This window comes from Pelodiscus sinensis, chromosome 3, assembly GCF_049634645.1.
Source record: "Pelodiscus sinensis isolate JC-2024 chromosome 3, ASM4963464v1, whole genome shotgun sequence".
Taxonomy (NCBI): Eukaryota; Metazoa; Chordata; order Testudines; family Trionychidae; genus Pelodiscus; species Pelodiscus sinensis.
Genome location: NC_134713.1, coordinates 103,959,549 through 103,972,211, shown reverse-complemented (window position 1 = coordinate 103,972,211; position 12,663 = coordinate 103,959,549). Strand labels below are relative to the sequence as shown.

Here is a 12,663-nt window from a genome sequence, read left to right as displayed (position 1 = left end):
GCAAAAAGTTCTTGCGCAAGAGTGCGTCCGCACTGCCATGTGCTTTTCCACAAGAGATGTGCTTTTGCACAAAGAAGCGTCCACACTGCCATGGTTGCTCTTGAGCAAGAAAGTTCTGATGGCCAATCACAGAATGGTCATCAGAACACTTGTGCTTTTTCCAATAGGGGTTTCTCGCGCAAGAAAACCTTGTTGTCCGTCCACACATGCCTTTTTGTGCAAGAGCTTTTGCACAAAATGGCTTATTCCTCATAGAAAGGGGAATAACTCTTGTGCAAAAAGCCCTGTCTTCTGACGATCTACTGTACTTTTTCTTGCGCAAAAACGCGCTTGTAGTATGGACGCTCCGTGAGTTTTTGCACTTTTTTCTTATTCCCATTTTGAAGGAGCTGTTGAAGAAAACATCAGTGGATACGATGGCCTTGATTATGGTGCCAAACATATTTCACCTTTGCACTGAAAAATGTTAAAGCCTTCCTGAAACCTGTAGACTTTCCTTATGTGCCAACTGCCAAATAAAGCTGTTTGTCTTTCATTTTTTCCACAGACAAGATTTCTCAGACTTGATTTCTGCAAGTCACTAATGATGGAGGAATCAATTTTACATATCTAATCTCAGGCAAAATGACACATTTTTGAAGACACATTTTCTCTAGATCAGGATGCGGAACCTAAGGCCTGGAGATCGGATGCAGCCCCTGGCTTGCATGGTTCCAGCCCTTGAGGCTCGGAGCTCCCCCACCACTGGGGAACCCATGATGGTGAGGGGTGGGAGTTTTTATTTCTCACTTGTGTGCAGCCTTTTACTCATTTTTCTGTGGGTCAGTGGCTCCCAACTCAGAAAAGGTTCCCCACCCCTGCTCTGGGTATTCAGAGAAAACGTCTAGAAAATTAGGAAGCAGTCTAAAGTGCTTATAATCTAAAGGCCATAGTTCATTTGTGTACATGTTTATACACCATGAACAGTTCCCATTGAACTAACAGTAGAATTTGATTTTAGATGTGATATAGTGAGTGGCAGTAATAAACAGTAATGGATTTGAGAGAAGGACATAGGTAAGGTAGAAAGACTGTGCAGTTACAGAGTTGAGATATGTTCAGGTAGTACTGAGTAAGTTCTTAGATAATTCTATTTTTCACTTTTTAAAATACGGGAGTAAGAAGCAGATTTTTAAAAAGGTGCTAAATGAGGGGATAAAAGATTGGTAGACCATAATTGGGAAGGGGGGCATTTCAGCTATATGGACAACCTTAAAAAAAGCCCAACTTCATGGGAAGTAAGTTGATCATGAAGGCTGGATCATCATTGGCAAAGCAGAGGGAGCAGACTGGGAGAAAACTAATATGGATACTGAATCACAGAATACTAGAACTGGAAGGGGCCTCGAGAGATCATCAAGTCTGGTCCCCTGCCCTCGTGGCAGGACCAAGTGCAATCTAGATCTACCCTGATAGATGTTTATCCAACCTGCTCTTAAATATCTCCAGTGATGGAGATTTCACAATCTCCCTAGGCAATTTATTCCAGTGTTTAACCACCCTGACCATGGTTCCTGATAAGATTTTTTGTGCACCTGCACAGGTGTGCACAAAAAATTCGTCTCCCGCCACCTCCTCTGGAGAGCTGTGCAGCAGCACTCGTGTGGCAGGCAGGTGCTCCAGCAGGCGGGACCAGCTGAGATGGCATGGTGAGGGAGCTGCTGGAGTGGAGGGCCGGGACCTACTGCAACCGTGTGGTGGGGGGAAGGAGGCCTGCTCTGGTGGCCAGGGCTGCCATGTGGCGGGAGGGAAGAAGGCGGCGCTGGAGCCTCTTCTGGTGGCTGGAGCTGCAAATGAGACCTGCTGCATGGCAGGAGGGTGGGGGTATCTGTTCCAGCAGCTAAGAACGGGACATGCCGCATAGCCAGAAGGAAGGGGTGGGGTCTGCTCTGGCAGCTGGGAACGTGTGTGTGTTAACAAATTGGGTGCCACAGTGCCACACATCCAAACCAGTGCACATGAGCTCAATAGTGGTACACAAGCCAAAACTCACTCCTCTTATGGTTGGAAAATCTTAGAGGAAACACTGACCCTGACCATTAGGAAATTTTTCCTAATGTCAACCCTAAACTTCCTTGATGCAATTTAAGCCCATTGCTTTGTGCCCTATCATCAGAGGTCAAGGAGAACAAATTTTCTCCCTCCTCCTTGTAACACCCTTTTAGATACCTGAAAACTGCTATCATGTTCCCTCTCAGGCTTCTCTTTTCTAAACTAAACAAGTCCAATTCTTTCAGTCTTCCTTCATAGGTCATGTTCTCTAGACCTTTATTCATTCTTGTTGTTCTTCTCTGGACCTTCTTCAATTTCGTTACATCTTTCTTAAAATGTGCCCAGCATTGGACACAATACTCCAACTGAGGCCTAATCAGCTAAGAGTAGAGCAGAAGAATGACTTCTTGTGTCTTGCTCACTCCTGTTAATGCATGTTTGCTTTTTTTGCAACTGTGTTACACTGTTGACTCACATTTAACTTGTGGTTTACTCTGACTTCTAAATCTCTTTCAGCAATACTCCTTCCTAGAGAATCCCTTCCCATTTTGTATGTTAAAACTGATTGCTTCCTCCTAAGTGGGGTATTTTGCATTTGTCCTTATTCAACTTCACCATATTTACCTCAGACTATTTCTCTAGTTTGTCCAGATCATTTTGAATTTTGACCCTATCCACCAAAGCACTTGCAATTCCTCTGAGCTTTGTATCATCTGCAAACTTAAGAATCCCTATGGAACCCCACTTGTTTCTCAACCAGTGGTACGAGTATCCTTAGGGGTAATTGAGAGAAGTCTGGGGGGTATGTCAACAACTGAAATTTGGAGAAAACTGAATTTTTGTTTTAAGTTTTACAGCACTTTTTTATTTTTGTACTTTTTACACCCAAAAATTTTTTTAAAGGTGTACTTTATAAAAAAAAGGTTGAGAAAAACTGGCCTATAGGAGAGAGTGAGGCTTATAAAAAAAAGGTTGAGAAAAACTGGCCTATAGGAGAGAGTGAGGCTAAAGTAACTGAGAAGAACAATGATAAGAAAAGGGCAGCAGTAAGAGGATTTCTGTATACTGTAGTGCAATTGGTCTAGAAATATGCTTAATACTCAGTAGTTAAACATTTTTGCAATTTGGAGGAGAAAAATTCTCTCTCAATGGAAGTGGGTTTGGTGGGAAAGGCTCCAGAGGCAGGCCCGTCATTCAGTTTAAAACTATACAACACTGCTTTTCTAAGGCTTGCTTTATCCTCCCCCCTAATTCAATAGAGACAAAACCAGAAGTGGTTTCAAACAGTATCAGATCCTGAATCTTATCAGATCATAAGAGGCAGTTACTCACCTATGAGATAACTGAAGCTGTTTGAGATGGCTGTCCCTGTGGATGCTCCACTTTAGGGCTATGGATATACTGCGCTGTTTTGCACAAGAAATATGCAAATGAGGTAAAGTGTGGACTATCACCGCACCTCATTTGCATAGTTAATGAGCGGCCGCTTTTTGCGCAAGAGGCTTTTGCACAAAAAGGAGCTGTCTATACAAGAGCTTGTGCAAGAGCTGTTTTTCTTGAAAAAAAAATGCAGAAGAATGGTTCTTGCACAAAAGGGGGTTGTTGCACAAAAAGGAGCTGTGTGGATGGCTCCTTTTTGCCCAAAAAGTCTCTTGCACAAAAAGCGGACACTCATTAATTATGCAAATGAGGCACAGCGATATTCCACACTTTGCCTCATTTGCATATTTTGCGCAAAAGAGCGCAGTATAGATATAGCCTAGGTGTTTCGGCACTCTGCACTTATAATTGGAGATTCACATCAGCCTACTGTACAATGCTGCAAGTGGTAACTGACACATATCATCAACTGTCCCTCCATTCCTTATCTTCCATGGAGAACTACATCAGACTCTGAAGAAGAAGGGAGGAGGAAGGGTTGTGGCGCACCCACAGGGACAACCATCTCAAAGAATGTCAGTTTCTGCACAGGTGATTAATTGCCTCTTCTTATTTAAGGAGTGTCCCTGGGGGTGCTCAACTATACATGACTACGTAAATTTACTAGACTAGAAGGAGGGGCTTTCGAGGCTGCCCAATCTACATTAGAGAGTATAGCCATGCCGAATTTTGTGTCCTGATTGGCATATTTGTCTATGGCATAATATTTTCTAAGCTTGTGTATCAAAACCCAGGTGGCTGCTTTGCATGTTTGGAATTGGGACATTGTTTAGGAATGCTAAAGAGGTAGCCAATGCCTTAGTAGAATGTGTTTGTATTTTGCCCAGTAGAAGAATACTGTTTTTTGAGTAGCAGAGATGGAGGCATGATGAGATCCATTTTGATAGTCTTTGATTAGATACTGTTTAACCTATGGAAAGGTTAACCTATCTTCTTCTACAGAGATAAAAAGTCTGGGATGCCAAAAGAGTGGAGTAGTTCACGATGCAGAACTGCAGGGAGGCTGACAAGTATGCTTTCCTGCAGAAGATGTCTCATCTCTTCCAATCCTTGTCATAGGGGGTTGTTTTGAACTCGGTCTGGTTGCCCCTATTGTGTACTGCATCTAGCATTTGCGGTAGGATGGAAAAAGAGGAATTTAGCTCCTTTGGCCGGCTCATAATACTTTCAGTCCACTCGCTTAGAAGATTGTGGGATGGATGCGGGGTTTGCCAGATTACCTTGGCAGGGTCCATGATGTCCTCATTTATTGACACTGTTATCTTTGAAGAAGGGGAGGACTGAAGGATATCAGTAAATTTATGCTGTGTTTAAGGTAACACAGCAAGAGAGATGTCCAATAAATCTGCCAACCTTTTCAGTAGGTCTTGGAACAATTTGAAATCATCTTCCAAAGTAGAGGGTGGGGGAATGACAGTCCAATCTGGTGAGAATGACGACGGGTGTCTAGGAGGCATGGTATCATCCTCCTATCATCCTCCAAGCCCTCAGTATCCTCTTGGGGTATATGTCTGAATAGGGCTGGGAGGGAAATTCTTCCTTCTATGGAGCCATTGCCTGTGAAGGAGCAGATTGTTGAGCTCAATAGAGGGCTCCTGGGTCCCAACCTGGCCAACTGGTAGGGAGTGGAAGGGGTGATATCCATATAAATGGTTGCCAGACCTGTCCTGGCATCTGAGGTGGCTGAGGCTATGTGTTAGGTTTGGGAGATGAATGACAGTATGAGAGAGATCTCATCATCAACTTCATCGTCACTTGAAAATGGAGGTGCAGAAGAAGGCAGTGTCATTATTCTGCTAGGTTCCTGGTTCATAGGAGTACCACCGGTATGGTGAAGGTAGGTGCCATTATTAGTACAGGGTTGGTGATCATCTGCACTGACGGTGCCAGTGGCATGGGAGTCTGTGCAGAAGGTTTCTTTGGTGCTGGTGGTGTGGGCAACTGCAGTGCCGCCAGTTCCTTTCACACTGGAGTGGCCATCTTGATCATGGATTTTCAGCCTGATGCAGGGCATGTCTGTTTAGATGCCTTAGCCCCTCAGGACTTGTCCATACTGGATATACTTGGCTCCTGTTGGTCCAATAAGGATGGTACAGGTAGTACCGAGGTGGACTTTGCTTCTGCCAAATGCTTTTTTGAAGGGAAATCCTTCTCTGGCAATGATTATCTTTTTTGTTTAAGGTTTTTCTTAGTTGGCGGGTCTTGAGGATGGGGACCCTGATCCAAGGTCATTGTAGGTGATTTTTGAGAAAGCAGGGTCTGAAACTCTAGCAAAGAGTCAAGTTTTTGTGATTTTTGCAGGAGGAACAGTTTTAATTAAAGGTCCTGTGCCTTAAGAAATCTCGCTGAAAGCTTTTTACAATTGAGGAATTTTGGCAGGACATGAGTTTCTCCAAAGCACCCAATGCATTGGGAATGACGTTCTTAACCTGGAATGAAGAACCTGCAAGTAAGACATCTTTTGATACTGGGGGAGCCTGATAGGGATGCCAGATGGTTTCAACAAAAATACCGGATACACTTGACATTACATCACAATCTACATTACATCTTATTTAGAAAATACCGGACATTTATATTTTCTAAATTCTTTTTCCAAATAGAAAGCCCAAATACTGGACTGTCTTGTTCAAAACTGGATGCCTGGCAACCCTAAAGCCTGGCCTGGTGGAATTCCCATGAGGGGAATTATTAGACTACTTTTATTGTAAAAAAACAACCACAAGACCTAGTTACCAGAGGATTCATATCAAATTAACCAGTTCCTTGATTTTGCAATTTTATATATTATTCTTTGATGATGAAAAAAGGGTATACTTCTCTTTTCTGAAATGCTTTGAAAACTTTATAAAATGGTGTATAAGTGCCTTTTATTGGAGGGTCTTAAATTGATATGATATAGAACAGTATTTATCCAACTTGCCTCTTGAAGACTGAAAACATAAATTTCCACTGAGCTCTTGATACACAGCTTAAAAATGGAGAAAGAATTATCCAGACTTTGTAAACTACAAGATTAAAAACCACAGATTGGCAATAATCTATTGTATTGGGGATATCATAGCTTGACTTCCAGCATTGTTTTTGTAATCACTGGTTGCTTTCCTTAAATGAGTAATGCACAATTCAATATTTCTTTAAACAAAGAGACAAAACAATGTCCCATGAAAGAAAACTGGCCAGCTCTATGTTTTTGAAGGTGCTTTAATTGTAAATTAAAACATTTATGTGCAATTTTCTTCAGCAATTGATAATTACTGTTTTTGTTTTTCGTGGCAATCTATAAAAATGTACACACACACATACACACTTCTTTTTTCCTTATATCCTATTTGCAATTCCCTAATAATTTGCATGAATTTTTTCACCTGAGATTTCAACTGAAGCAAAAATAAGGTTCAAGCATACGTCAATTAGTCGCTCATGACATCTTACATTTTATTTATGAACCAAACTGCCCTCCGACTACTCCCTCTCCCACATCTCTTTCCTATCATTCCATTTTTCTCAATACCTGTCTTGGTACTTTCTTGCTTGCCCTTGACTTTCTCTGCTTTCCTGCCCTTTTGTGACAGACCAGAATTCACAATTAGAATGATTTCTACAGCCAGAAACCATAGGAGAAAATTAAAGTAACATTCCAAGCAACATTTTCACTTCTCGCCCAAGATGTCCATCACTTTCTAATTAACTATCTATGTTTGTAGAAATAGAGTTTCAGCACACTGATTCACCTTATAAATATAATAAACAATAGGATGCTACTTACAACTTGTTTTCACACTCAGGTTTTTTAAAGGTTTTCATGCACATTTTAATTAAAAATATAAAACCTGTCATCATAATAATATTAAATATATTATTTTATATAATACACATGTACTACATAAGGAACAATGTATTTGATTTTAAAAGCCTCATTCCAACCACAAGTTTGGGGTAATTTGTGACAAAACTACACCAGTTTACAATGGTCCTAAATACTTGAAACTCCCTTTTAAAATGTTACAAATATAATCAAACAGATCCACAGATGGAATATTTAAATTAATGAAACACTATTTCAGTTTGCCATTTGACTACGGAATATGGTGAATTTTAATAAAACATATTCTCTGACTGTTTATAATATAATTTGTTACCCTGTTGGTAGGCATAGAGAATCATTTATAAATATTTAAACGGGAGGATTTTGCCCCCTATTTATGTTTTCAATTTGTGCCAGAAACAAACAGTGGGAATTTTAAAATAACTGGGTCATCTTTGTCATATCTTTATGACTAAGCTCAGCTATTAAGGAGTCTGTTGTTTTCCCCCTTTGAGATCAGTGCCAACTATGTGTGACTAAATTCCATGGTAATGGCCTTCCGTTTTATGCTTTTCCATATTCTAACCACAGTGCATGCAAAGAAATGGGAGTATCATTGTATTATGGGAGTATCAATGTATTATTATTTCTTAATCCAACTACAGGGGAGAACTCCTAGGAGTTGAGTTTAGGATTTCCTGTATTCTATACATCATCTAGTGCAATAGGATTCAGATATTATTTATTTGTATTAGATTAGAGCCTAGGAGCTCTAACTACGCACCAGCACCCAACTGTGCTAGGTGCTGTACAAACAGAACAAAAAGACTCAAAGGGGCTTATTATTACACTGCCATTTAAGTTAATGGAATTGTGCCAGTATACACCAATAGACAATATGACCCTCAGAGAGGCTTTAGATTGCTAATTGCTACCTCCACTAATATGTTCTCTGTTATATAGTTTAAGTTCTACCTGTCATTTGATTGTTTGAAAGTCTCCTGCTCTCTGTTCACCATGACTCATTTTACATACCATGAGTGTCATTTTTTTAAAACTGTCTAAAGCTAGGGTGTCTAAAGTTCAGCTCAAACACATCGATGCAGAAGGGCTCACACTTTTGAAAACCAAGATTTATGTAGGTGCTTAAATAGGGACTCAGAAACTAACTTAAGGTACCCTTTTAAAAATATTGGCCTAATGCAGGGGTGGGCAATAATTTTTGAATGAGGGGCCACTTCAGAAATTTTTGAAGTGGCTCTAGGCCCCCAGAAAGGACAGGCCTTAGATGGAAGAGGTGGGGCCAGGATACTTCTGTGTTTGCCCACCCACTGACCCTGATTGGTCTGGGGGTGGGGAAATGCACAAAGTCTTTGCCCCTGCCCCTTCAGACAGAACCGCCAGCTGTTTTGAACAACTGGTAGTCCCCTCTAGGTGCCGGCACCTCTGGTGTTGGGAGGAAACTTCAAGCACTCCTTCCCCCTCCCCCACCTCCAAGTCAATCAGGGCCTGGGGGAGGGGGAGAATACAAAGTCTCTCGCTCTTTGCCTCAGCCCTGTAAGGGAGAGCCACATTTAGAGTCAACCACCAGCTGAGCAGCAACTGATCGTTGACTTAAGTACTGAGCCCGTTGCAGGGTGGGAGGAGACTTTGCACGTTCCCCCCTTCCCCCCGCAACTCCCAGGCCAATCAGGGCTTGGGGGAGCTCGCTAAGTCTCCTCTCACCCTGTCAGGAGGCCCTTAGTATAACAATAAAAAGGTAAAAGTCAGATAAATTGTAATGCAGAGAGAAACAATGTGCTTTAATAACAAAGCTCTATTTTTTAAATCCACATCTATTGTATTAAGAATTTTATATTTGATCTTCTATTGTCATGTGCAGTACAAAACTGGGTTAGGGTGGGTTTTTTTTTTTGTTTTTTTAAAAAAAGATAACATTATTACCTGGGAATTATCTTCTGCGCTCAAGAATCTTATATTTTGAGTCACATCCAAATAAATGTCATTTATATTTTCATCACTTTCAATGACAGAAGGAAGGGTGAATCCAGGACTACATCCTCTTTTGATGGTAGATGGTGGAAAATGGCTATATAATAAAGAAAAACTCAAGCACATTAATATACATACTTATTTAAAGATATCTTCATAAATATCTTACTTAAAAACATGGATTTGATTTTCAGAACCATCTACATTTGTATGTCCTTCATTTACTTTTTCCACCCAATAAGATAGCAGTTTACCTAAGCAGTATTAATGGTTAACATTATTAATGGTTGACACTATGTGGCCATTGGAGAGAACACAGCTAGAACACTGACACCAGTGGAGGCCAGGGGAAGTGGACTTGCTTGATTATGGGACGCGGTTTTGTTGTTTTTCTTCAAAACTGGTCTCCATGGATACAAAACAGATGAATCATGAAAATCTATGTTGGGCCAAAACCTACTCCCATTGAAGTAAATCAGAGTTTTGCCTTTGACTTCAGTGGGAGCAGGAGCTTGACATAAATGACTGCTTGATTATATGAACTATGGGGGTTAAATGAGAGGAATGACACACAAATAGCAACTTGATTTAAATGTGTAGTTGTAGTATTATTGGTAATAAAACAGCCAATGTAAATATGCTTAACTTAGTACTTCCTTTAAAAAGATGATGAAATAGTTAATTCTTTAGCAATAACACTGGCAGAATTATCTTCCTTTAAACAATATCTTAATATTTATATCTTTGATTAGGATTATGGCTACAGATTAAAAATTGCTGCAATCCCAATTATGAGTCTAAGTCCCAAATCATTTAAAAACAGTATTACTTTAATAAAAAAAATCTTATTTTTCACTATATATTTTTTATAACTGCCCATTAATTAAAATCACAGGAGACAGAATTAGATGGTTGTCATAAACCTAACAGAAAATATTATATTGTAAGGCAATAACTGCTTTTTAAAAATGATTATTTGTAATGTTATTGTAATTGCATTAGTCCCAGGAAATGAGCAAGACAGAGTAGGTGAGGAAATATCTTTAATTGGGTCAGCTTATCTTGGTCAAAGAGACACAGAGCTCTTTTTCAGGTCTGGATAAGGTAATTAGAGTGTCACAGTTAAATATAAGGTGGAACACATTGTTACATATAAAGAGACCAGTCAAGATAAAATGAGGAACTAACTCCTCTAAAGTCCTACAGCAAAGGAGGGCCAGTAGGCATAGCCATAAAACCCATCTTTCCCTTAAGTCCATGGTTTTTAGGCTTTTTCAACACTGGTAATTGAGTGAGAAAGCTTTTATCATTCACAGGTGATTAAAAAACCCATGGATGACAAAAACTTTGTCAATGCAAATGCTAATATAAACAGTATTTTGCCAGCAAGAATGCTCTCCTGTCCACAAAGCAAACACCACTTGCAGGGAGCGGAAGTTTTTTGTCTGCAAATCCCGACTTTAAGTGTCAACTATCTCATGCAGCATGCTGTTAAAAGCTGTGTTGTGTAGACAAAGCCTTAGTATCAATGTTGTGATTTTAAGCTTTGAGGTTCATCTTTTGAAAGTATAGTGCAAGTTTCCTTTGGGGATGAAGACTGAGGAGACTAGATATGGAGAGACTGGTCAGTGAAAAGTGTTTCCCCCAGGAGATCAGATATTTTTGTCTTTCAACTACCCCCCCCCCCCCCCAGGGAGAGCTCATTTAGCACTGTAGTGATTGTCTGGTTTCACTCACATAGTAGTTGTTAGGGCAGGTGACGCACTGGTTGAGGTATCATGTTATGATATTTATATGTAAATAAAATGGATCCTGAACAGTTTGTTGGGTGTGGGGGGAGGTGCTGATCACTATAGCGGTGGAAATATTTCTACAGATTTTGCCTCTGTTGTTCTTGCAGCATTTGAATTGGTGTGTCCTAGTTATGCAGAGTTTGCTTCTGATGACAAACTGGGCAAGGTTGGGCGTTGTTTCAAGGTCAAAAGGTGGGATTCAAGAAAGATTTCAGAATATGGTTTCCATGAAGTATAGGTTGTAATTGTTCGATGCTATCCTATATAAGGGTATGTCTACACTACAGGCAGTTCCCGAGTTACGCGGATCCGACTTATGTCGGATCCGCAGTTACGAACGGGGATTTTCTCGCCCCAGAGGACTGGAGTGGCGGGACGCCTGGTCCCGCCACCCGCCTTCTCCTGGGCGAGAAAAGCTGCTCCCCGTCTCCCTAGTCTGCTGGGGGAGCCAGCAGACCAGGGAGATGAGGAACAAAGTGGCGGAGGACCCGGGCCGGACCCGCGGCACTTCCAGCTGATCTGGAAGTGCTGCGTGTCCGGCCCGGGTCCTCCGCCACTTTGCTCAGCGTCTCCCTGGTCTGCAGATCAGGGAGACGCTGAACAAAGCGGCGGAGAACCCGGGCCGGACCCGCGGCACTTCCAGATGATCTGGAAGCGCCGCGGGTCCGGCCCCGAGTCCTCCGCCACTTTGCTCAGCATCTCCCTGGTCTGCTGGGGGGGTGGGGGACGCAGCTAGTGCCCCCCCCCCCAGCAGACCAGGGAGACGTGGAGCAAAGCCCGGGGCCTGTGATACAGCAGGTGGGGCGCTGCCGGTTGGTCCCGCAGCACCGCTCCTTGGCGCTACTGGACCAACCCGGCAGCACCCCAGCTGCTCTGCCCCAGGAGTCCTGATTCAGCCGCTGCTGATCAGTTTCAGCAGTGGCTGAATCAGGACGCCTGGGGCAGGGCAGCTGGGGTGCTGTTGGGTTTGTCCAGTAGCGCTGAGGAGCGGCCGCGCTACTGGACCAACCCAGCAGCACCCGAGCTGCTCTGCCCCAGGCGTCCCCACGTCAGCCGCTGCTGAAACTGACCAGTGGCTGACTACAGGAAGCCCGAAGCAGAGTTGCTCTGCCCCGGGCTTCCTGGAATCAGCTGCTGATCAGTTTCAGCAGCAGCTGACTTGGGGACGCCTGGGGTTCTTAAGTTGAATCTGTATGTAAGTCAGAACTGGTGTCCAGATTTAGCCGCTGTTGAAACTGATCAGTTTCAGCAGCGGCTGAATCTGGATGCCAGTTCCGACTTACATACAGATTCAACTTAAGAACAAACCTACAGTCCCTATCTTGTACATAACCCGGGGACTGCCTGTACAGCGCTAATTCAAACTAACTTAGTTCAAATTAGTTAATTCGAACTAAGCTAATTCGAACTAGCGCAGCTAGACTTAAAAACTAGTTCGAATTAGCGTTTTCCTAATTCAAACTAGCGTGTCCACACTGATTGGACGCAGGGGCGCATTTAAGGGCAGCTGAAACCAGTTCTGGCAGGGCATCAGGTCAGTAGTTGCTTTGTGTGGCTGCTGTCTGAGGCTATCTGAGGCTCGTGCTTAAAGGAACCCCC

General features: G+C 42.3%; 1 protein-coding gene across 4 annotated transcripts in view; it reads right to left on the bottom strand.

The window, feature by feature from the left end:
* ADGB (androglobin) overlaps positions 1 to 12,663 on the bottom strand; it is a 244,141-nt gene that overhangs the window by 147,440 nt on the left and 84,038 nt on the right. For all 4 annotated transcript variants that reach the window (XR_012902706.1, XM_075924379.1, XM_075924378.1 and 1 more), the window contains one exon: positions 9,224 to 9,368. Coding sequence is in view for 3 of the 4 variants with exons in the window: in XM_075924379.1 (XP_075780494.1) it covers positions 9,224 to 9,368 (145 nt within the window). In the remaining variant the exon portion in view is untranslated. The remainder of the gene's footprint in view (positions 1 to 9,223; positions 9,369 to 12,663) is intronic.